Genomic DNA, 25,978 nt, shown 5'->3' with positions numbered 1-25,978 from the left:
TTTTTATTCGCACGTTGAATGCAGTTACTTGTCGGTTGAAACATTCTAACATATATTAGTAGGACTAAACTAATTAATTTCAATTTCCATATTTTTTAGATTTGGCTAGTTTTTGTTGTGTGGATTTGCTTTATAAGCATCTGAATTTGCAAAGTTATACAAATTATAAAAAATATCAAATTCTTTCGTACATATTGATTTTTAACCTACGGTTTTCATCAGTATTTTCTTAATGGTTAAGAATGTTAACCATTAGAACCTGTCTAGCTGCACGGACGAAAAAGACTGTTTTTCACATATTTGGGTGTAAAAATTATATGTTTGGAACTCAAATTTTTAAACACAATATTTTTAAATGCAAGCATATAATGTTCATAAACTAGCATAATATGTTTGGGACATATATGTTAATATGTTACAACATATTATGTTTGGGACATAACATGTTTGTAAAAATAATATGCTTGGATGCAAACATATATTAATTTAGAAATAGACTATAAACATAGTTTATGTGTTTAGAAAGAGAGACATAAAGTGTATGCTGGAAGTAAAACAATGAAAGTAACTAATTGGCGCCTTAAAAATATATATATATACAAAGAAAATTTCATTAAAGATTGGAAAATACTATGTGTGAATATAAACAAATTTGAAGTAAACATATATGTGTTGTGATATAAGACTTCGCCCAAAACTGTACTTGCTTAAGTAAAAATATTAAAATGAGTATTCGGAGAGAAAATTCATTCGCAACCAAGAGTAAAGATATTTGAAGAAAAGAGCATGAGTTTTGTTCATGTTTATCATTTTCGCATTACGGGCACAATTTTTTTGTTTCGTCAAAACAAATCGGAACGTAGGACGAGTAAGTCAAAATATTCAAACAAAGGTAATTAAAGGGATCTTCATAAAAACTAACAAAAGGGCACTATACACTGAAAACAAAACATGCCCGGTTCCAAAGATTGTCTCTCTACTTTAACAATTTTGGTATTGATTCCGAGCCAATGAAGCCGAGAATTCAAGTAAGGATACTTTTAAGACACAATTCTCTTTTAAATGTGGGTTTTGTGCATTTGACTCTATGAAGCAATTTTTTTTTCGCTTTTTCAGCTTTTTTCATATGCTATAAAAGGTCCGTTGAAAACAAAACTTTCAGTAGAATTTATGCTATGTTTCACGTAAAAAACGTCTTTAAAAAAAGTGTTGAAAAACATGTCCTATTTTTTTACGATTTTTGCATTGTAGTCAAGATGCAAAAATGCAACAAATTTAAAGACAATTTCATTAATTTTAAAGAATTTTTCTGAATTATTAAAGTCAAGTTGACCTTAGTCCTAAAATTTTTTATTTCATGTTATGATACCCATTTTCAAGTCAAATCACTTAATTATACGGACAATATTTTTTGTCAGTGTACTCATTTTATACCCTCCATCATAGGATGGGGGTATATTAACTTTGTCATTCAGTTTGTAACACATCGAAATATTGCTCTAAGAAATTCTGAAATTCTGAGTCGATCTAAGCATGTCCGTCCGTCCGTCCGTCTGTTGAAATCACGCTAACTTCCGAACGAAACAAGCTATCGACTTGAAACTTGGCACAAGTAGTTGTTATCGATGTAGGTCGGATGGTATTGAAAATGGGCGATATCGGTCCACTTTTACGTATAGCCCCCATACCAAGGGACCCTCAGATTTGGCTTGTGGAGCCTCTAACAGAAGCATATTTCATCCGATATGGCTGAAATTTGGTATATGGTGTTGGTATATGGTCTCTAACAACCATGCAAAAATTGGTCCACATCGGTCCATAATTATATATAGCCCCCATATAAACCGATCCCCAGATTTGGCTTGCGGAGCCTCAAAGAGAAGAAAATTTCATCCGATCCGGCTGAAATTTGGTACATGATGTTGGTATATGGTCTCTAACAACCATGCAAAAATTGGTCCATATCGGTCATTAATTATATATAGCCCCCATATAAACCGATCCCTAGATTTGGTTTGTGGAGCCTCTAGGAGAAGCATATTTCATCCGATATGGCTGAAATTTGGTACATGGTGTTGGTATATAGTCTCTAACAATCATGCAAAAATTGGTCCACATCGGTCCATAATTATATATAGCCCCCATATAAACCGATCCCCAGATTTGGCTTGCGGAGCCTCAAAGAGAAGCAAATTTCATCCGATCCGGCTAAAATGTGGTACATGATGTTTGTATATGGTCTCTAACAACCATGCAAAAATTGGTCCACATCGGTCCATAATTATATATAGCGCCCATATAAACCGATCCTCAGATTTGGGTTGCGGAGCCTCAAAGAGAAGCAAATTTCATCCGATCCGCCTGAAATTTGGTACATGATATTGGTATATGGTCTCTAACAACCATGCAAAAATTGGTCCACATCGGTTCATAATTATATATAGCCCCCATATAAACCGATCCCCAGATTTGGTTTGCGAAGTCTCCAAGAGAAGCAAATTTCATCCAATCCGGTTGTAATTTGGAACATGGTGTTAGTATATGATCTTTAACAACCGTGCCAGAATTGGTCCATATCGGTCCATAATTATATATAGTCCCTATATAAAACGTTCTCAAGATTTGACCTCCGGAGCCTCTTGGAGGAGAAAAATTCATCCGATTCAAATTAGGAACGTGGTGTTAGTATATGGTCGCTAACAATCATACCAAAATTGGTCCAATCACACAAAAATTGGTCCATATCGGTTCATAATCATGGTTGCCACTAGAGCCAAAAATAATCTACCAAATTTTTATTTCTATAGAAAATTTTGTCAAAATTTTATTTCTATAGAAAATTTTGTCAAAATTTTATTTCTAGAGAAAATTTTGTTAAAATTTTATTCTGTTCTATAGAATATAAAACAAAGATTAGTTTCTCTTTATTAATGAGTAGTCCAAGAGGAGATGACGGGTTCTTTCGAAAATAAAAGCTGGCATTGAGTTCGAGTTTTGCCGCTAAAACTATTTCTCATTTTAGCAGCAAAACTCGAATCGGTAAAACCTGAATAACATTATAACTTTTTTCGGTAAATTGTGTCATAACATGGTGGGGAATGATCCAAAGCAACAATTGAAAAAGTTTATTTTCTTTAAAATAAATTATTAAAGAAAAGTAAAAGGGCCATTTTAACGCGATAATGCCAACTTTATACCGGCCTTAAGAATTAAATTAAGTACAAAATTATTCGTTAATAAAAATTCATATTTATTTGTATTTCTAAATGTTTGGGCAATACCCAAAAATGTATATGCTTGAAGCAAAATGTGTTTGGGAGTATATGTTACAGAAGCGATTTTTTTGAGGGTGTGCAAATGAAAACAATTATTTTAAAAAGTTTAAATTTTTGTTTTATTACAAATGAACGAAATGCCGTTTATAGAAAAACTTACCACATTGAAAAAGTCCATCTAGTAGGTACATTATTCGATTCATATCCATGGACTAATGGGACATTTTTGAAATTTTTCTCAGAATATATTTGAAATAAAAAATATTAAAAAATTAGACAAAATTTCCACTGGCCGCTATACCATTTAGTTTTAGCTAAAATCGCCGTTTTTCACGATTAATTTTCTTTAATAATCAATTTAAAGAATATAAACCTTATAAAAGCTTGGCATCAAAGACGTATAATTTTAGACTTTTCTTACTGATTTATTTTTGATTTTAGCGACTAAACTCAAACTTTGCATTCAAGAATTGTTGTAACATAAAAAATAGAGATTCAAAAAAATTTTTTCATCTCCAACCTGTGATCCCGATGTAAGTAAATAAATAAATCAACCTATTACCACTTATGAAGTCGTTTATTTTTCATGTAAATCAATTTAAAATCAACAATAATTTTAAACCATTAACAAAAAATATTCCGGCGATTTGTTTTTTAGTTCTATATTTTTTATCAAAATAATTTTATATCACAACATTCACTGCTCATTTTCTAAAACGTTTCGAACTAAATGTATTTTCATTAACGAACACCAATACTTCGCAAATTTTTGTTTTCAATAAAAATCACGTGTTTACACCATAAATGCATCAACAGACTGAATGCTGCTATAAAACTCGAAGACACAAAGGTCACACACCTGCAGTAAAGAAAAACAAAAGCAACAAAAAAACAACTCCACACACACACACACACAAAAATAACTGCAAATAAATATTAACAACTTTATTTGTATGTAGAATCTGCTTATGCTCAACAAATTTGTCCATTGAACATGAGGCATTTGTTGTTGAAATGTGTTTGTAGATGTTTCACAGAGGAAATAATAGAAATATTCTGAATTTTCAACAAATTGCTTTGTTGCGAAAATAGTTGACTGCTATCGATATGAAAACAAAAATACAAGACTGGTTACGCACACATCGCTGAGAATATGTACGAAAGCTATATTTATATATTTTATATATTCTTTGTATATTTTTCAATATGGTAGTTTCTTAAATGTGTTTTTGTATGAGATAAATAATAAAACCATATTAATATCGGGATTAGAGTTATTACAATTCTAATTAACTAGAATATATAGCACTGGGAAAAAAGTTGTCAAAATGCTTGCTAGACCCGGACTACTCAAATTTAAAATTGTCAAACATTTACAAAACTGAGTATAGGATTTTCGACACAAAAATGTTACATGTTCCCCGTCCAAAAATAACATTTTGGTCATATTCCTTCTCTGTGTGTACTTAACAAAATATCTCCAAAATTGTTCCGGCAATTTTGCAATTTTGGTGCAATTCATAGCAAAATTCTGTCAATTTTAATTTCAATTTAATTTTTTATCAATACACCAATAAATTTGTTACAGGTCATTGATAAACTCCAACAAACCACAATCAAATTTTTTCGTTCAAATTCAAAAATATTTGTTGAGGATTAAACGTAACGTTCAACAACAAATATTTTGTACTGTTGGATGCTCAACAAATTACTTACAAATTATGTTATTGAAAACACAAATTATTTGTTGCCTTCTGATGGTGACGATTGCTAACAACTTTTTTGTAATAATGGTTATTAAAAGTACAAATTAGTTTGTTGCAGGAAAATTAACAAATTTTGTTATTGGTTTTCCAACAAAAGTTATTGGTTCTCAAACTTATTTTTATCTGTGCACGATCCCTTTCTGATCTCGCTTTTGCAACAAAACAACTAACAGGTTGGCTGATAAGTATGACACATAGAATGCGTCGCTAGTATTAAATGCATATTATTTTTATATAGTAAGTCAATTAGTTTGTGAGATAGAGGGGTCTGGATATGCGGAAGCTCAGTGCAAAATGGGTGCCGCGCGAGCTCACATTTGACCAAAAACAACAACGTGTTGATGATTCTGAGCGGTTTTTGCAGCTGTTAACTGGTAATACACCCGAGTTTTTCCGTCGATATGTAACAATTGATGAAACATGGCTCCATCACTACACTCCTGTGTCCAATCGACAGTCGGCTGAGTGGACAGCGACCGGTGAACCGTCTCCGAAGCGTGGAAAGACTCAAAAGTCCGCTGGCAAAGTAATGGCCTCGATTATCTTGAGAAGGGAAAAATCATCAACAGTGACTATTATATGTCGTTATTGGAGCATTTGAAGGTCTAAATCGCGGCAAAACGGCCCCATATGAAGAAGAAAAAAGTGTTGTTCCACCAAGACAACGCACCGTGCCACAAGTTATTGAGTACGATGGCAAAAATTCATGAATTGGTCTTCGAATTGCTTCCCCACCCACCGTATTCTCCAGATCTGGCCCCCAGCGACTTTTTCTTGTTCTCAGACCTCAAAAGGATGCTCGCAGGGAAAAAATTTGGCTGCAATGAAGGGGTGATCGCCGAAACTGAGGCCTATTTTTAGGCAAAACTGGAGGAGTACTACCAAAATGGTATCACAAAATTGGAAGGTCGTTATAATCGTTGTATCGCACTTGAAGGGAACTATGTTGAATAATAAAAACGAATTTTGACAAAAAATTTATTTTTCTTTGTTAAACCGGGGACTTATCAGCCAACCTGTTATGTCCTCAAAAGATACCAACAACACACAAGGAACATTCCAGAACTTCATCCACACTGTCTCTACAATCAAAACAACCAACAACAGCATAAAAGATGCAATAACCAACACAAACACTCATACAGGATATACACAAAATGTCTCTACAAACCCCCTCACATGATGCAATGATTTCATCTACAGGATAAGATCAAATATATTCCAAATTTACGAGGAATCTATAAAAAAAAATCATATACAACCGTCAAGGATTATATTAACTGCTTTTTATTCTACTTTATCTAAAAATTTCAATACGAGGAAAAATACTCCAAATTATAATAAAAATGGGAATAAGCTGTAGGTAGCCATCATACGAATCGGTAATGTGGTTAAGTTCATTTTTACTACAAATTTATTTTTTCCATACAAACAAATTTTCTAGTAAATTGTCCATATTTTGTAATAAGATTTTTATATTGCCTATGTATTTTTATAATACAATCAACGATGCATTAACTACTGATCAGGCTATTTATTTAAGGAAAATCCCCCCATTTCGTAGTTAGTGAACTAAAAAAAATTTACTGAAATTTTACAAGTTTTCCTTTAACTAAGTTAATTTTTGTTCTGGTAACGAAAAATTAACTTAATTAATTTTAAATTAGGGCGTAATTTCATGACTTGTAGTTAAAAAGTATACCAAAGCACTAAATTTTCCTAGTTTCAACAACGCTTTGTCGAAATCTCAAAATGCGGAGTAGAATTTAGTTCAATTTTCACACGTGGTACTTCATTCTTTCTAACTGTTTACTTTTTTCTGTTTATTAAGCTTTTCAAATGGAAAATTCTCTCCAAGGCTTTCCGTCATCTTATATATATCCATCTTATCATTCATGTAACTTTTGCGTGATTTTCGTGTGGAAAACCTTATTGAGAATCGCCATGACGATGCTGGACTATTGAATGAAATCTGAACGTTTGCGACTACCCATCTACAACGATAATGACCAAAACGAAAGTCATTCATGTCTTTAATTACTCGAATTCATATCATAATTAAATTTTTTAAATGAAGCACTGGTGAATGGGCTCTTCGCTTGTATTGAACAGAGCATCTCTACGAGTAGAATTTCGATGCCACCATTGTGGGTAGTAGGAAAGGTTGTGATTGTGAAGCATGCAATATGAGCAAACGAGTGCAGAATACCACAATGAGTCCTCATCAAGACAAACTCCACCAATGGGTTTGGATTCAACGAGTCCTCACAGAACTCACATAGATGGATCGACTAAAATCGATTCACTGATGGATGAGCGATGGCAATGCCTTTGTCTCGTTTGAGATGTATGGAAATATTGTTTCATATGGCACTTGCCTTCCATTCAACGATGACACAAAGTCCCATTGGTTCAATAAATCGTTTCGTTCACTGTGTAAATTGATGTCTGTTAGTCTGTTAGTCCGTCTGTTTGCTCGAGTTCTGTTTGGCTGGCTGTCAGTCTCTTTGTCAAACAGCCTTCAACTGGGAATTCGAGTATGAGTTGGCAAGTGTGACAATTGTCACATTTGCAATTCAACGCTGCTGGCATCAGATTCAGGTCCACATTTATGGAGCGATGCATATTCCGAATGTGACTCATTTTAATGTTGTTGTGTTGGATGTCATGCATGACTGCATAGATGGATATCAGAAAAGTGTGTAATAATTCACAAACCGGATGGAGAACATTCATGGGTTTGTGTTTCTATGTCTATTTGAGTACAATAACTTATCCAGAGGCGGTTATTTGACCAAAAAATAGTTGAAAATATGAAGCCCCAAAATGCAATTGACTTGAAACTGTTTTCAATACTAAAGTCATTTGAATGGAACTGTAATAATATCGGTAACGTGGGTGGCCACTATGGGAGATACTGGGTGTGCGGGTGCATACCTTTCGTTGTATTCCTGCAAATTTACACCCGGTACCTGTATTTTTCTTTACTCAACACAAAAATAGGCGAAATCACGATATTGTGAATAGCAAATAGTTTCGACAACACTGTCGAAAGTCTAAAGTCGGGCGGGCCCGGATACCATATCAAATCCGTCAAATGTGTTGGGTGTTATATAAAGGTTTATGTTCCCATATACATATACATTGATAGAAAGATTGATAGAATTAAAATTAATGCAATCTATTATCTAATTGACACTAACTTAAGTATTGATGTGGTAAAATCCAGAATTTCAGCATATTTGGATAACCAATAATTTGTTGTTGAATATGGTAGTATTTAGTCTTGTAATGTAATATATCCGGATGATGAGTCCTCCTCTGTAGCTGGTTGCATCCCTCTGCCTCCACCCCGCTAAGGTCCGTATCATGATGTGTACGCTTGGACTGGGTTGGGACTATTACTTACTTCGCGGACGGAATTCTCAATAACTCCGAAAGTGGGATTGATAATAATTGGCTTGGACCTAGGCCTCGAATAATCTTAGTCAAACGATTTGTATTTAATATTCTTGTAATAGGGTATTAAATGATTTCGGACAGACGGACTAACATATGAATTATTTCACAGATGGAATTTCCAATCGGAATCAATTGGGTTCCATCGTTCTCGGAACCTGGCTCTTAACCCAATTTGACGCACGTACTATAATCAAAAAGGTCTCTGTTCTGTTGGTGGACCAACCAAGGGTCCTTGCCAGGCTGATATTAGACTGCGTTATCTGAATGTCGGTGGTGGCTTTGCATTGACAATTGCCCTGTACGAAATTTTCGGCTACCAACCTCGCCAGACATTCACCCTACTATTTGTGGAGTCTGGTAGCCGAAAATTTCCATTTCCCCATATCTATAACCTTTTCCGCCAGGTGGGCAAACACAATGGACATTCGAATTCGGAAGTAAGTGATTTACGTCCATCGTCTCCATGTGATGGTTGTGGTAGCAAGTATAGCCGAGTAGGCACATTACTTTGCTATTGTAGTCTATCGCTATTATTACCCAAAATAGTCGAATTTCCGTAATGGTGATCATTCCTACGATAATTACTACTATTCCGAACATAACCGATCGAACCATCATTGTCCCGGCATTCGAATTTCTGTTGATTTCCAACTGATTCACGATGGTTTTTATTCGATGTGCTACTTTGTTAAACATTGCTGTTCGAATTTGACACGCTAAATATGGAGTAGCCAGCGTTGATTAAATATCCATGGCTGTCTCAAGTGGATCGGGTATCCGACATGCAATTATGGTCCGTAGAGACTTCACCACCGTCAGGGACATTCGCATTACCCAATGCGACTGACTTGTTATTGAGGCCGGGAATCCGACCTCTGATTTCGTTATTGAAATCCACGATATTTGTTCGAAAGGCAACCTGTCGTAAATCTCCTCCACACTGTATTTCTCACCGAAATAATCACCTACACCACATTGTAAATCCACATTTTCTACACCATCCCAAATCCTTCAAATTTGTTGGGTGCCATATAGAGACTTCTACAAAATCTATAGACTTGAATTTAAATGGTTAGCGCCCTAGCGTAGAACATAAAGAAATTTTTAGGCAACTTCGACAAATTACATTTATGGTTTATCGATGGATAATATGTATTAGAGTTATAGAAAAATTTGAGTAAATTTTATATGTTTCCAACTTACAGGCTATTTCTGATATCCGAATTGTACTCCTCGATATGAGTACAATTGTTCTAAAAAGAGAAAACAGATACATTTCGAATGAAACACTCATTAAAAGGAGAACTGTACTCTAATTATAGTAGAAATATAGAGATACAAGTACACTGCAAAAAATATTGTCGTGAGGGCAAAGATTTCATGTCTTTAAAATACGAATGCAAATTTTGCTTAGCATAGAAGACGCATGTCTCTAATATAAAGTTTATTCCTTGTCCAAAAGTCGATAAAGTTTTCAATGAAATCGTATTATCCTTATAATTAAGTGATTTCACTTAAAAATGGGTATCATAACATGAAAGAAAAAATGTTTGGTAAGATCAACTTGACTTTAATAATTCAGAAAAATTCTTTAAATTTAATGAAATTCTCTTAAAATTTTTTGTCTGTTTGCATCTTGACTACAAAGCAAAAAATCATTCAAATATAGGACATGTTTTCCAAAACTTTATTTTAAAGACGTTTTTTACTTGAAACACTTGAAAAAATTATTGAGCTAAACCAAACATCAGCAGTGGGAAAAGTTTGCCAAATAAATGGCGATGCTAGATTGAATTTTATGGAAAATAATTCAAGTAATTGAAATAATTGAGATCTGGAAATATTTGCATTTGACAGTAACGTAAGCCATGCGAACGAACGAAAGGAAGTTGGTCCCTATACAAATCGATAGATATAGTTTTACCATATATACTTGTTTTCTTTACTCTTAATTTAATTTTGTGTTAATGAAATGGAAAATTTTGTAAATGATTGTTCAAAACCAAAAAAAAAAACATCAGGAAATTATCATTATTTTAACAACGAGTTACGACAAGCTTGCAAAATGCCAAAATTGAACTAAATTCTAGTTCAATTTTTGGCACAAAGCAAAATGTATTTTATATTTTTTCTATGTATAACCGGAAACATAACAGCCTCCGGTAAAGTTTTTTGTTTTTAGAGCCCCATTTTTGAGTCTCCTTCATCTATTGGCTCATGTTGTAACCACATATTCCATATTTTCCTGCATTCAACATCCATTTACATGTCTTGACGAGACTTCCAACAATTTATACACTTAACTAGTTTGCATTTTTTTTTATTTATCACACGGAGACGCCACCGATCGAAACGAAAGTGAATGTGTGTGTGTTTATATGTGCCTAGCTAGGAATGAAGAAGAACTGAAGATGGAACGTATATAAACTGCATTCAATTCATACAAAAATGGCAGATTTACCAGATATCCCTACAATATTGTCATTTTGACATCATTCACATTTCCCATCTGCCACCACCGGGGAACTATGAATGCACCTCCTTCGCATAGGACTTCCAACAGATACTTTGTGGCACTTAAAAATGTAACGCAACAATAAAAACGGGTTTGCTGCGTTCACTCCACTTCTTCTTTTTGTGTGTGTTCTTTTTTTTTTTTGCTTCCTTTTCCTGGTTTATACTGGAATAATTTGCACAATTCTCGTCTTGATTGTTTGTTCCTTCGAATACCCGCCCGATCCCTATATAGTGGGTTGTATGTCTGGGTCGTAGTTACGTTCACTCTCTGCTTCGCCCATTGGTTGGTTTGTTTTAATTGTTTGTTAAAAATTGCGGAGTACCGTGTAATTTCTTAATTACCAAAGCTATTATACGAAAAACAATCACGTTATTCAATAATTAAAACATAATGACTATGCAACACGTAGTTCTTGTTCCATTTCCCCCTTTCTCCTCCCCTCCTTCTACAATTCCTTACTATCTACAGTATTATCATAGCAACCTAGATTGCCAGCAACGACACCATTCCATTTCAATGGCTGTTGTAACATCCACATCCATCCTCAAATTTCGTACGAATTCTTTGGGGTTTTTCTTTGGTTTGCATTTTCCACGTACGTGAATTGGATTAAACGTGGGTTGGTGTAAGAATTGCCACAATTTGCGATTGATTCAACGATGAACAAAACGAAAAAAATATTTTTTTAGTAGATCACACTCAAAAAACAATGAACTCACCAGGGCACTAAAGTCAGTTTAATTTCATATGAGTTCATATAAGTTATTATGTTTTAGTTGAAATTCCCCCAATATGTATAGGTTAATTAAATGAACTAAAAAAGAGAAAACCATTTATACAGATCTACTACATTCCCATTTCAATATAGTCTAGAATTTCTTAAAAATTTTAATTAATTTATGTCTACTAAATTTTTTTGAATTTTTTTTTTGTGAGATCTGCGTTTGCTATAGTTTAGTTAAACTTTTCTAAAATTAACCCAAATGTTCCTTCCGGACGGCTTCACTTTGTGTTGAAATTATTGATTTTTTAATAATGCATATTGACTCTTTCGTAAAATACATGAATTCATACATAATTTATCACATTCGTAAAAATCGAAATAATAATCTATAAATTAATAAATGTAATAATGTTGGTTTTCAGCATGAATGTAAGAAATTTTTTAATGGACTTTTTTTTTTTTTGGAATGAACTAATATGTACACGGACGAAAAAGACTGTTTTTCATATGTTTGGGTGTAAAAATTAAATGCTTGGAACTCAAATTTTTTAACACATTATTTTTAAGTGCAAGCATATAATGTTCATAAACTAGCGTAACATGTTTGGGACATATATGTTAATATGTTAGAATATACTATGGTTGGGACATAACATTTTTGTAAATAATATATGTTTGGATGCAAACATATATTTATTTAGAAATAGCCTATAAACATATATGTGTGTAGAAAGAGAGTCCTAAAGAGTATGTTGCAAGTAAAAGAATGGAAGTAACCAATTTGCGCCATAAAAATATATATACATAAATAAAATTTCATTATTATACCCTCCACCATAGGATGGGGGTATATTAACTTTGTCATTAGGTTTGTACTACATCGAAATATTGCTCTAAGACCCCATAAAGTATATATATTCTGGGTCGTGGTGAAATTCTGAGTCGATCTGAGCATATCCGTCCGTCTGTTGAAATCACGCTAACCTCTGAACGAAAAAAGCTATCGACTCGAAACTTAGCACAAGTAGTTGTTATTGATGTAGGTCGGATGGTATTGCAAATGGGCCATATCGGTCCACTTTTACGTATAGCCCCCATATAAACGGACCCCCAAATTTGTCTTGCAGACGGTTCGGAAACTTCTTAGCCTATCAATGAAAGAGAATAGTTAATTTTTCAAAAATATGTTTATTTTTCAATATAATCTCCTGAAACTTCAATACACTTAGACCAACGCTTTCCTAGCAATTCTATCCCTTGATTAAAATAGTTTTCCTCAAGGTCTTCAAAATAGTGGTTTACAACTGTAATTTCATTTTCATTTGAGGTAAAACGCTTGCCATCAAGGAATGTTTTTTTAGATTTGGGAACAAGTAAAAGTCACTGGGAGCTAAATCAGGAGAATAAGGTGGGTGGTCAAGCAACTCGTACTTTAATTCGTTGATTTTAGCCATTGTTAAAACACTCTTGTGCGCTGGAGCGTTATCTTAATGATTTTTTTTTGTGTTGTAAGCCAGGACATTTTTCTCGAATTTGTACATTTAATTGAATTGAATTTGTTGATTTAATTGAATTAAAAGGTTGCAATAGTACTCTGAATTTATTGTTTTACCCTTTTGCAGATAGTCAATCAATAAAATACCTTTGAAGTCCCAAAAAACCTTTGCCATAATCTTACCAGCCGATTGAATTGTTTTTGCCTTCTTTGGGGCATTTCCTAAAGCTTCAGTTCATTGTTGGGTTTTTCTTTTGTCTCTGGAGTATAGTGGTGGATCCATGCTTCATCAACAGTTATGAAACGACGGCTAAAATCCATTTTATTTCGCTTAAAACGATCCAAACTAGCTTGAGAAATGTTCATTCTTAAGCGTTTTTGATCGACTGTTAACAAATGCGGCACCCATCTTGCAGAAAGCTTTTTCATCTGTAGTTCTTCATGCAAAATTAAATGGACTCGATCATTTGAGATGCCCATGATATTAGCAATTTCACGCACTTTTATTCGTCGATCATTTAATACCATATCATGCACTTTGGCTACAATTTCTGTTGTTGTTGCTGTTTTTGGACGTCCACTACGTGGTTCATCTTCAATGCTTGTACGACTAGGTTTAAATTCAGCAACCCAATTTTTTACTGTTGCATACGAAGGAGCACTTTCACCTAACACATTCACCATATCATTATGAATTTCTTGTCCCGATAAATCTTTTTTATGTAAATATTTAATGACAGCATGCATTTCTAATTTTTCCATTGTAAAAAAATTTCGGATGCGTCTTTTTTGAACACCTGTTTCTGTGTTCATAACAGAGATGGAAGTTTCCAATACACTTAACTTTTTTCTGTTTATACCGCGCTTTTTGTGCTAGGCTAAGAAGTTTCCGAACTGCCCTCGTATACCAATATAACAAGATTATTATCTTAAATATTACAGTCTTGGAATTACAATGTTAGCATAATCTCTGTGTTATTCATATGTGGATTAAAATTAATTATAAAAGAAAAACAAACAAACAAATTGACAAACATTTAATATTTAAATAAAATAAAATTAACATTTAAAACTAATACAATTGCAAAGATGCAACAATTTTATAACATGAAAAAAAACAATATTTTCTTTCTTGTGTTAGATGTGGAAAGAGTTTATTCTTAAAACATTGCACGTTGCTAATGGTTTGAATAAGATTGGGGATATGATTCCAGAGATGGATTGATCGTATGAGAAACAAATTTTGTGATGATATTCGACGGTATGATATTTGTATGAGGTTCTTTTCTCTAGATGACCTAGCAATTTGTAGTCTACTGTATACACGGATGAAAAAGACTGTTTCTCATATGTTTGGCTATAAACATTATATTACGTTGAACATTTTCTAACATTATGTTATTGAATAAGTCGGCGCCGATCAATAAGTCGATTCGGCTACTTTCGTAAAACTTCGGATCCGCAAGTTTAATATTCGGGAAGTCTAACAGAAGAGATGGGTTAACTGAGGAGCTGGGAAGATCCCCAGACAGTCGTGGGACAACCAAAGCTGTAATATTAACCCCTAAGTTGGAATCGAATCGTGGACATATAGAGAATTTTGCCAGTTTTCTTGCCTTGGCGGAAGTAACTCCATTAAGTCCCGCAATTTCTGCCTCAATGGACTGGAATGGCAGTTTCAGGATGTTAAAAACTCGTTCGGAAATGAAAGAACCTTGTGATCCTGAATCAATTAAGGCTCTAACAAAATATTTTAGACCCAGATGTGCAATTTGGACCATTGCTGTACCCAGCAGAACATTATGGGAATGTGAAGCAAAACAGGATTGGATACTTCCGCTTGAAGTGGAAGGTTGAAAAGAAATTGGTTCCATATTAGTCTGATTGAAGGAAGCTTGAGAAATTGTGGACTGTACTGGATGACCATTGGACATCTGAATAGGTTGATTGGATGGATTTATGTTGGACTTCACTTCTTGTGACTGATTTGGAGTACGATGCAGAAGTGTATTGTGTCTTTTACCACAAGAAAAACAATTGTAAGGACTCTTGCAGTCCTTTACTCCATGAGCCTTAGCAAAACAATTCAAGCATAAATTAAGTTTTTTAATATAGGAAATCCTATCTTCGGCATTCATGTTAATAAACTTGGGACATTTTCGTATCGTGTGGGATTCGATTGAACATAAGGTGCATTTTGGATTAGATGAGGATGAAGAGATTTTCGCATGATTTGAATTTACCTTCTTATTCGATGAGGAGGGCTTTTTAGTGTTGGAGTGCGAATATTCTTTCGCAGAAATGCCATTAATTTCACTAATGGTTTCTAAGGTCTGATATCGACTGGATAAAAAAGAATCTAAATCACTCCATTTGGACAAGTCCTTTTTATTTTGAATGGATTGTTCCCACAAGGAGAGTGTAACGCTAGGGAGCTTTGTGGAGCACATATATACGAAAATTGCATCCCACGTAGAAACATCAATATCATACATCCTTAACGCCGTGATGCAGGAATTAATGTCCCGTTGAAGACATTTAATTTCTTCGCTTGATTCAGAAGAAACCGCATTGAGATTGAATAACACCCGAAGCTGGCTATGAACCAGCATTCGTTTGTTCTCGAATCGATCCTTAAGATTTGACCATGCAATGTCGAAGCCGTTATTAGTTAAGGGACACTTTTTTACAATATCATGGGCTTCACCCTCTGTCTTTTTCCTTAAATGAAAAAGTTTTTGGACCTTTGAGAGACTGGAATTCTGTATGTATATTGCAGAGAACATGTCTCTGAATGAAGGCCAAGACTTGTAATCACCTCGAAAGGATTCCGTATCACAAGCTGGTAAATGAAAATTGGAATGTTGGACAGTGGTTTGGAGAGTGGGACTAGGGTCCGATCTTTCGTGAATGATTGAACTAATTCTGGAGACGATACGAACATATGTATCGTATGAGGAGTGAAATTTTGCATTTACGCTGTCCAAAAGGGGGTTCTCTTCATCGCATACCAAGGATTTGCCGTCGCCCTTTTTAGCATTATCTCGAATTTTCCCTTCCTTGTCAAAATAGTCTATACAATTATCGTAAAGATTTTTTATAGTTGACCACATTGACTTGAGTTCTTCTCGGTGAATCTCAAGCGAAAAAATAGTCGACTCGGAAATGACAGAATCGGTAAATTCCTGTTCAAATTTAACCAACTTATCGTTGGCGCGAATAAATCTATCCAACGCACTCATAATGAATGGTATTCGACAACAATCGGCAGCAAAAAGATATGGTCAGAAAAATACGATATAGAATAATAATATCCACAAGAGTTGGAAGAAAGTGGGCAATCGAAGATTATACTTAAAATTAAATAGATATTTCAAAAAATCTCCAAGGACAAAACGAGATAGAAAACTTCTTTATTTTTTTCTTTTTTTTCCAGAGAGTTAACATAAATTAGTAGCAATTTCTACTATTCTAAACCAATTTTCAAGACGGATTTTCCTTTATCTTAAATATTGAGAAAATATTCGTTTCAAGCACCCAAAGTAATTTAAGAAATTAATTAACTCTGAGTTGTGACAAGAACAATTTTATAAATACATTAAATATTTCAAGTAATAAACATATATCCTTTTCCAAATTACGGAACCTGGATTTTTATAAAGAATAAATCAATGGCACATGAAGATAAATCTAGAAAATATACAACAATTTCATAGAATATGTAAGCTTTGGATTCATCGGTTTTCTTTTCTTTTTTTTTTCGTATATAAACGCATTGGTCTATGCTTACGACAGAACAATTCGGAATTTAATATTATAATTCACGATGCATGTATATGTCTATAAATATTGATTTCACCCCAAACTATTCAGCTATTTTCAGAAATATTTGTTCACTCTGGTCACCCTAATACATTACTCGAATTTGTGGCAGAATAGGTTTTTTTTTTTTTCACAAGAAAGCAATTGATTCTGTAGTATCAAACATATATACTTTTCATAGATACATATAGAAAGTCATATACATATATACACAATATATAATTTTTCTCATAAATAATATATTCTAGGTGATGTCGCAGTAATGTTTCTCCTTTGTGCATATATGTTTGTTTATCGATATTTGAGTTATCGATAGGAATATAGAAACGAAACGATCAAAATGGACATAAGAAAGAGTGATAAGACAACGTCACTCAATCTCTCTTTTATCTCTACACTTGTCTTTAAACAATTAAATGGTAGCCATAATGGAGTGAAGAGAGTCAGAGTTTGAGTAATAATTGGAAAGTAAGTGCAAAATAGCACAAAACATAAAAAAAAGATAATATTGGAGAAGTACGTACCAATTAAAATACTGGTTTTGCTGAAAGTAACGGATTAATCTGTTGTGGAGAGTTGTAACGTTTCATCTGTTCCTCTTTCACAGGTTAATTTTACATATGCCAATTTACATATGGCTGAATATATTTTCTTTTGTGTCTTCTTTTTTTTCTAATTTTTTAGGTTATGTTTATTGAACAATTTTGTTATTTCCAAAATTTCTTTTGTCACACTTTTCTTTATGGATTATGATTTCGAAGACATCTAGAGAATGATAGGTTATATTTATTTTAATTATATTCACATAATTTTCCCAAAAAACATAACTTCATATTTTCGCGCCTTTTCTTATGTTGGAGTACAACAATCATACATGTAAGTCGGAATGTCATATAGCAACATCAGAAATTACGTAACGAATATTGGAATGGATGGTAAATATTTATATATATATTTTGTTTTTGGATGAAAACGATGTGCTAGACATAAGTGTAATGATACTTATATACGAAGTTGTTTGTCAAAAAACATGAAAATTTACGAAATTTGAATATTTCAGAAGTTTTGAGAAAGGCGCTATCATTACATTTTAATCACGGTTACGCCAAAATATTTGTTTTTAGGGAATATTTAATGTGTTTACAAGTTTTCATAGCACACTCTTGGAAAATTTTTGTTTTCACAGTGATTATTTTTCAATAATTTTTTTTTTTCACCATTTGTGTACAAATGTGAAAGAAAGGATTGTCTTTCTTAAAATGAATTATAGCTCCTAAGATTGCCACGACGTTTTGGCTTGGTAACTATTATTTTCACAAGAAAGCAATTGATTATTATTCATCTGATAAGCACTTTAATTTTACGCCAATTAAAGTCTTTAACAAAAACCAGACCGGTAAAAAATTATACTCATCCGAACGCGTACCTTTTCAATTGTCTGTCAAATCAATACTACTGCCTTAATTGCCACGTACATACCATTGGAGACCAAATAGAGTTAAATGCGAACCTGAGAATGATGGACACAATGTGGATGCTCCTGAGTGATGAAATGAAGTAGTGATGTCGTCTTTGGGAATTAGTGTTATGTAACCCGATGCCCAGTTCTTGTAGGTATCCGGTTCGATAGGACCATAAAATGTTTGTACAAGGATTGAAGAGAACTGGACTAGATAAGGTACTAGTAGGCTGCAAGACACCAAAAGTGATTTGACTATCACTCTTCTCGACGATGTTTTCCTCGGAAAAGAAACCACAAATGTAGGAAGAAGAAATTTAACTTTTTTGAGAATATCCCAGATTGAAATAAAGTGGATTACCGATGTTGTTTCTTTGGCTGGTGAATAAGAAGTGGGCTTTTATTCATATTTGACCTTAAAAAACTAACATTGTGTTTTGACATTTCTAAATCTTAACGATTACAGGGCAACGCCACCTGCATATGAACTTAATTATTATTACAGACTTAAAGATAAATTTATTGAGTTTAGGGATTCCAATCGTAGACATAAACACATTATATGTTTGGAACATAAATTTTTAAACACAATATTTTTGAGTGCAAGCATATAATGTTCATAAAATAGCAGAACATGTTTGGGACATATATGTTAATATGTTAGAACATATTATGTTTGAGACATAAAATGTTTTTAAATATAATATGCTTGGATGCAAACATATATTAATTTAGAAATAGCCTATAAACATATATGTGTTTAGTAGCTTGGAGCGCTATTTAACAGGGAGCGATATTGAATTAAGTTGGTGGTTGTTGCTTGTTATTACAAAATTAACATTTTATTTTTCCTTGGGCAATTGATCAGCTGCTTCTTTGATCCTTACAAATTGTGTGGTCCGCTGTTCGAATCCCCGTCCGGCAAAAGGTAAAATTAAAATAAAAAAATCATACAATTGAATAATTTTTTCTACAATGTTTGTACTACAGAAAAAGGTGCTAAGAACTAAAAAATCTCGTGGAAGTGAGAAAGATGTGGGGGAATATACAATTGGACAGAAACAAAATTTTGAGCATTCAGGTCGAAAACCTATGTTGTTAGCACCTATATTACCTGTTTATTTTCATAATTCATTATGATTGTAAATATATAAATAAATAAATAAAATTTTGAGAATTTTTTTTAAGCATATAATAATTTTGGGTGCAAAATGCTTCCAAACATATTATATGTTCATATAATAACATATTGTTTTTTGAAAGACAACATTATTGAATTTGGATGCAAAAATACAAAATGTTTGGAACTTAGACTACCCAAATATATATTGTTTAGACCAATATGCTTTCAAACATATTATATATTGGAAGAGATCAAACATATAAATGTTTGGGCAATATCCAAAAATGTATATGCTTGAAGCAAAATATGTTTGGGAGTATATGTTACAGAAGCGATTTTTTGTGAGCGTGTAGGTAGGAGTGATTCGGTGTGTAAATTATTTTGTGTAAAAATAGCAGAGATTTGTATTCTAAGTACATTTCCCAAGGCATTTTTAGCACTTGAAGTGAGAACGATGAAACACGATCAAACTTTCTAAGTCCAAAATATATAAGTCCAAACCAACTTCAACAATGCCATTGTTGAAAGTGGTTTGGAGTTTGCGTCACAGCCTGCAAAAATCTCAGAAACATAAAGCAGCGTAGGTAAAATGTATATTCTTCGACAAGTGCTAGAAAATGTATTATAGTTATAATTAATTTTTTTCAAGTGTTAAAAAAAAAAAAAATCGTAAAATTTTAGGAAAAAACAAGTATATACGGCCGTAAGTTCGGCCAGGCCGAAGCTTATGTACCCTCCATCATGGATTGCGTAGAAACTTCTTCTAAACACTGCCATCCACAATCGAATTACTTAAGTTGCGGTAACGCTTGCCGATGGCAAGGTATCTTAAAACCTCCTAACACCATCTTCTAAATTGTATGTAAGTCCATACGTGGTATATATTAAATCAAAAAAGATCGATCCAATACGTATATAATTCAGTTCGATAAAGTAGACATAAAATTTTGACATAATTTTCTACAGAAATAACATTTTAACAAAATTTTCTATAGAAATAAAATTTTCACAAAATTTTCAATTTTGACAAAATATTCTATAGAAAGAAAAATTTGACAAAAATTTCTACAGAAATAAAATTTTAACAAAATTTTCTATAGAAATAAACTTTTGACAAAATTTTCTATAGAAATAAAATCTTGGTAGATTATTTGTGGCTCGAGTGGCAACCATGATTATGAACCGAATAAAATTTGAGCAAAATTTTCTATAAAATAAAATTTTGACAAAAGTATCTATAGAAATAAAATTTTGAAAATGATGAAAATTTTATTATGAACCGAATCAAATTCTAACAAAATTTTCTCTAGAAATAAAATTTTGACAAAATTTTCTATAGAAATAAAATTTTGACAAAATTTTCTATAGAAATAAAATTTTGGTAGATTATTTTTGGCTCTAGTGGCAACCATGATTATGAACCGATATGGACCAATTTTTGTGTGATTGGACCAATTTTGGTATGGTTGTTAGCGACCATATACTAACACCACGTTCCTAATTTGAACCGGATCGGATGAATTTTGCTCCTCCAAGAGGCTCCGGAGGTCAAATCTTGAGAACGTTTTATATGGGGACTATATATAATTATGGACCGATATGGACCAATTCTGGCACGGTTGTTAAAGATCATATACTAACACCATGTTCCAAATTACAACCGGCTTGGATGAAATTTGCTTCTCTTGGAGACTTCGCAAGCCAAATCTGGGGATCGGTTTATATGGGGGCTATATATAATTATGAACCGATGTGGACCAATTTTTGCACGGTTGTTAGAGACCATATACCAACATCATGTACCAAATTTCAGCCGGATTGGATGAAATTTTCTTCTCTTTGAGGCTCCACAAGCCAAATCTGGGGATCGGTTTATTTGGGGGCTATATATAATTATGGACCGATGTGGACCAATTTTTGCATGGTTGTTAGAGACCATATACCAACACTATGTACCAAATTTCAGCCGGATCGGATGAAATTTGCTTCTCTTTTAGGCTCCGCAAGCCAAATCTGGGGATCGGTTTATATGGGGGCTATATATAATTATGGACCGATGTAGACCAATTTTTGCATGGTTGTTAGAGACCATATACCAACACCATGTACCAAATTTCAGCCGGATCGGATGAAATATGCTTCTGTTAGAGGCTCCACAAGCCAAATCTGAGGGTCCCTTTATATGGGGGCTATACGTAAAAGTGGACCGATATGGCCCATTTTCAATACCATCCGACCTACATCGATAACAACTACTTGTGCCAAGTTTCAAGTCGATAGCTTGTTTCCTTCGGAAGTTAGCGTGATTTCAACAAACGGACGGACGGACATGCTTAGATCGACTCAGAATTTCACCACGACCCAGAATATATATACTTTATGGGGTCTTAGAGCAATATTTCGAAGTGTTACAAACGGAATGACAAAGTTAATATACCCCCATCCTATGATGGAGGGTATAAAAAATGACAGGTCTGTGCCTAGACGCCACCCTGAAAATTTAAAGCAAACCAGGGGAATTAAGCCCAATTTTTAAAAAGCAAAAAAAAAACTATTTTCATCATATGATCGGATATTTTCTTCTACATTTTTTGTAGAAGCAAATACCAAAGTGCTGAACCAAATAATCCATATAGGGTTCATCTTCCCTCAGTCATAATATAACAAAAGTTGAGATAGCATTTATGTTATTAAATTTATTAGTATTTACTAAATTGTGTTTACATTCTATAAAATACGTCAAAATTTATCACAAAACAAGTAAGGAAAGTCTAAAGTCGGGCAATGCCGACTATATTATACCCTGCACCACTTTGTAGATCTAAATTTTCGATACCATATCACATCCGTCAAATGTGTTGGGGGCTATATATAAAGGTTTGTCCCAAATACATACATTTAAGTGATATACTCGATCTGGACAGAATTTGATAGACTTCTACAAAATCTATAAACTCAAAATTTAAGTCGGCTAATGCACTAGGGTGGAACAAAATGTTAGTAAAAATAAAAAATATGGGAAACATTAAAATCTGAAGCAATTTTAAGGAAACTTCACAAACTTTTATTTATGATTTATCACTCGATATATATGTATTAGAAGTAGAGGAAAATTAGAGTAATTTTTACAACTTTTCGACTAAGCAGAGGCGATTTTAAAAGGGAAATGTTCGTATTTTGACCATTTTTGTCGAAATCAGGAAAACATATATATGGGAGCTATATCTCAATCTAATTCGATTTCAACTAAATTTGGCACGCATAGCAACAATGCTAATTCTACTCTCTGTGCAAAATTTCAACTAAATCGGAGTTAAAAATTGGCCTCTGTGGTCATATGAGTGTAAATCGGGCGAAAGCTATATATGGGAGCTATAACTAAATCTGAACCGATTTCAACCAAATTCGGCACGCATAGCTACAATGCTAATTATACTCCCTGTGCAAAATTTTAACTAAATCGGAGCAAAAAATTGGCCTCTGTGGTCATTTGAGTGTAAATCGGGCGAAAGCTATATATGGGAGCTATATCTAAATCTGAACCGATTTGGCTGATATTTTGCAAGTTTTTCGAGACTCATAAAATATTCGGATGTACGGAATTTTAGGAAGATCGGTTGATATACACGCCAATTATGACCACATCGGTGAAAAATATATATGGCAGCTATCAAAATCAATAGGGATCGTCTTTGAGCCGAAACAGGACCCTATACCAAATTTTAGGACAATCGGACTAAAACTGCGAGCTGTACTTTGTACACAAAAATACATCAACAGACAGACGGACAGACAGACAGACAGACAGACAGACAGACAGACGGACATCGCTAAATCGACTCAGAATTTAATTCTAAGACGATCGGTGTACTAAACGATGGGTCTCCGACTTTTCCTTCTTGGCGTTACATACAAATGCATAAAAATTGGCCTCTGTGGTCATATGAGTGTAAATCGGGCGAAAACTATATATGGGAGATATATCTAAATCTGAACCGATTTCAACCAAATTTGGCACGCATAGCTACAATGCTAATTCTACTCCCTGAGCAATATTTCAACTAAATCGGAGTTAAAAATTGGCCTCTGTGGTCATATGAGTGTAAATCGGGCGAAAGTCATATATGGGAGATATATCCAAATCTGAACCGATTTCAACCAAATTTGGCACGCATAGCTACAATGCTAATTCTACTCCCTTTGCCAAATTTCAACTAAATCGGAGTTAAAAATTGGCCTCTGTGGTCATATGAGTGTAAATCGGGCGAAAGCTATATATGGGAGATATATCTAAATCTGAACCGATTTCAACCAAATTTGGCACGCATGGCTACAATGCTAATTCTACTCCCTTTGCAAAATTTCAACTAAATCGGAGTTAAAAATTGGCCTCTGTGGTCATATGAGTGTAAATCGGGCGAAAGTCATATATGGGAGATATATCCAAATCTGAACCGATTTCAACCAAATTTGGCACGCATTGTTACAATGCTAATTCTACTCCCTATGCAAAATTTCAACTAAATCGGAGCACAAAATTGGCCTCTGTGGGCAAATGAGTGTAAATCGGGCGAAAGCTATATATGGGAGCTATATCTAAATCTGAACCGATTTGGCTGATATTTTGCAAGTTTTTCGAGACCCATAAAATATTCGGATGTACGGAATTTGAGGAAGATCGGTTGATATACACGCCAATTATGACCAGATCGGTGAAAAATATATATGGCAGCTATATCTAAATCTGAACCGATTTTTTCCAAAATCAATAGGGATCGTCTTTGAGCCGAAACAGGACCCTATACCAAATTTTAGGCCAATCGGACTAAAACTGCGAGCTGTACTTTGCACACAAAAATACATCAACAGACAGACAGACAGACAGACAGACAGACAGACGGACAGACAGACGGACAGACAGACGGACAGACAGACAGACGGACATCGCTAAATCGACTCAGAATTTAATTCTAAGCCGATCCGTATACTAAAAGGTTGGTCTATGATTACTCCTTCTTGGCGTTACATACAAATGCACAAACTTATTATACCCTGTACCACAGTAGTGGTGAAGGGTATAAATATGGGAAACGTTTAAATCTGAAGCAATTTTAAGGAAACTTCGAAAAAGTTTATTTATGATTTATCGCTCGATATATATGTATTAGAAGTTTAAGAAAATTAGAGTAATTTTTACAACTTTTCGACTAAGCAGTAGCGATTTTATAAGGAAAATGTTGGTATTTTGACCATTTTTGTCGAAATCAGAAAAACAAATATATGGGAGCTATATCTAAATCTGAACCGATTTCAACCAAATTTGGCACGCATAGCTACAATGCTAATTCTACTCCCTGTGCGAAATTTCAACTAAATCGGAGTTAAAAATTGGCCTCGGTGGTCATATGAGTGTAAATCGGGCGAAAGCTTTATATGGGAGATATATCCAAATCTGAACCGATTTCAAGCAAATTTGGCACGCATAGTTACAACGCTAATTCTACTCTCTATGCAAAATTTCAACTAAATCGGAGCAAAAAATTGGCCTCTGTGGGCAAATGAGTGTAAATCGGGCGAAAGCTATATATGGCAGCTATATCTAAATCTGAATCAAAATCAATAGGGATCGTCTTTGAGCCGAAACAGGACCCTATACCAAATTTTAGGACAATCGGACTAAAACTGCGAGCTGTACTTTGCACACAAAAATACATCAACAGGCAGACAGACGGACAGACAGACAGACAGACGGACATCGCTAAATCGACTCAGAATTTAATTCTAAGCCGATCCGTATACTAAAAGGTTGGTCTATGATTACTCCTTCTTGGCTTTACATACAAATGCACAAACTTATTATACCCTGTACCACAGTAGTGGTGAAGGGTATAAAAGACATCATATTGTTCCAAACAAAAAGTTTTATCACAAATATCCAAAAATGTTCGTTCGGCTAAAATTTCGTTTTAAGAGGAAGACATTTTTTGCATGTACTTAAGATTTGTTGCATATTAGATGGGCCTCGTACTTAGGTTTTTACCCCATCATTCAGTTGTCCGTTTCTGCAATTTGTTGCACACGTTTTTAGAAATAATAGAAATACAAACAGATCCACAGTATTTGCTTCAATGATACCCATATAAAGGGTGATTTGTTAAGAGCTTGATAACTTTTTTTTTAAAAAAAACGCATAAAATTTGCAAAATCTCATCGGTTCTTTATTTGAAACGTTAGATTGGTCCATGACATTTACTTTTTGAAGATAATTTCATTTAAATGTTGACCGCGGCTGCGTCTTAGGTGGTCCATTCGGAAAGTCCAATTTTGGGCAACT

The 25,978-nt window shown here is 33.9% G+C and overlaps 1 protein-coding gene across 1 annotated transcript; it reads right to left on the bottom strand.

Annotated features, from left to right (window-relative positions):
* Positions 1 to 9,702: 9,702 nt before the first annotated feature.
* LOC142230865 (uncharacterized) lies at positions 9,703 to 16,482 on the bottom strand. Its single transcript, XM_075301487.1, has 2 exons — positions 14,857 to 16,482; positions 9,703 to 9,756 (listed from the first exon to the last, which is right to left on the bottom strand). Exons 1-2 carry the CDS (start codon positions 16,480 to 16,482, stop codon positions 9,703 to 9,705), a joined length of 1,680 nt encoding a protein of 559 aa, XP_075157602.1.
* Positions 16,483 to 25,978: the final 9,496 nt, after the last annotated feature.

Source organism: Haematobia irritans, chromosome 3 (genome assembly GCF_050003625.1).
Source record: "Haematobia irritans isolate KBUSLIRL chromosome 3, ASM5000362v1, whole genome shotgun sequence".
Taxonomy (NCBI): domain Eukaryota; kingdom Metazoa; phylum Arthropoda; class Insecta; order Diptera; family Muscidae; genus Haematobia; species Haematobia irritans.
The sequence above is the reverse complement of the archived record's forward strand: the minus strand, read 5'-3'. Positions and strand labels throughout refer to the sequence as shown.

Coding starts and splice junctions, on each gene's coding strand:
- LOC142230865 (XM_075301487.1), bottom strand. CDS start 16,482: ATGAGTGCGTTGGATAGATTTATTCGCGCCAACGATAAGTTGGTTAAA. Junction 9,757..14,856: donor ATGGAGTTACTTCCGCCAAG/GCAAGAAAACTG, acceptor TTCTCTTTTTAG/AACAATTGTACTCATATCGA.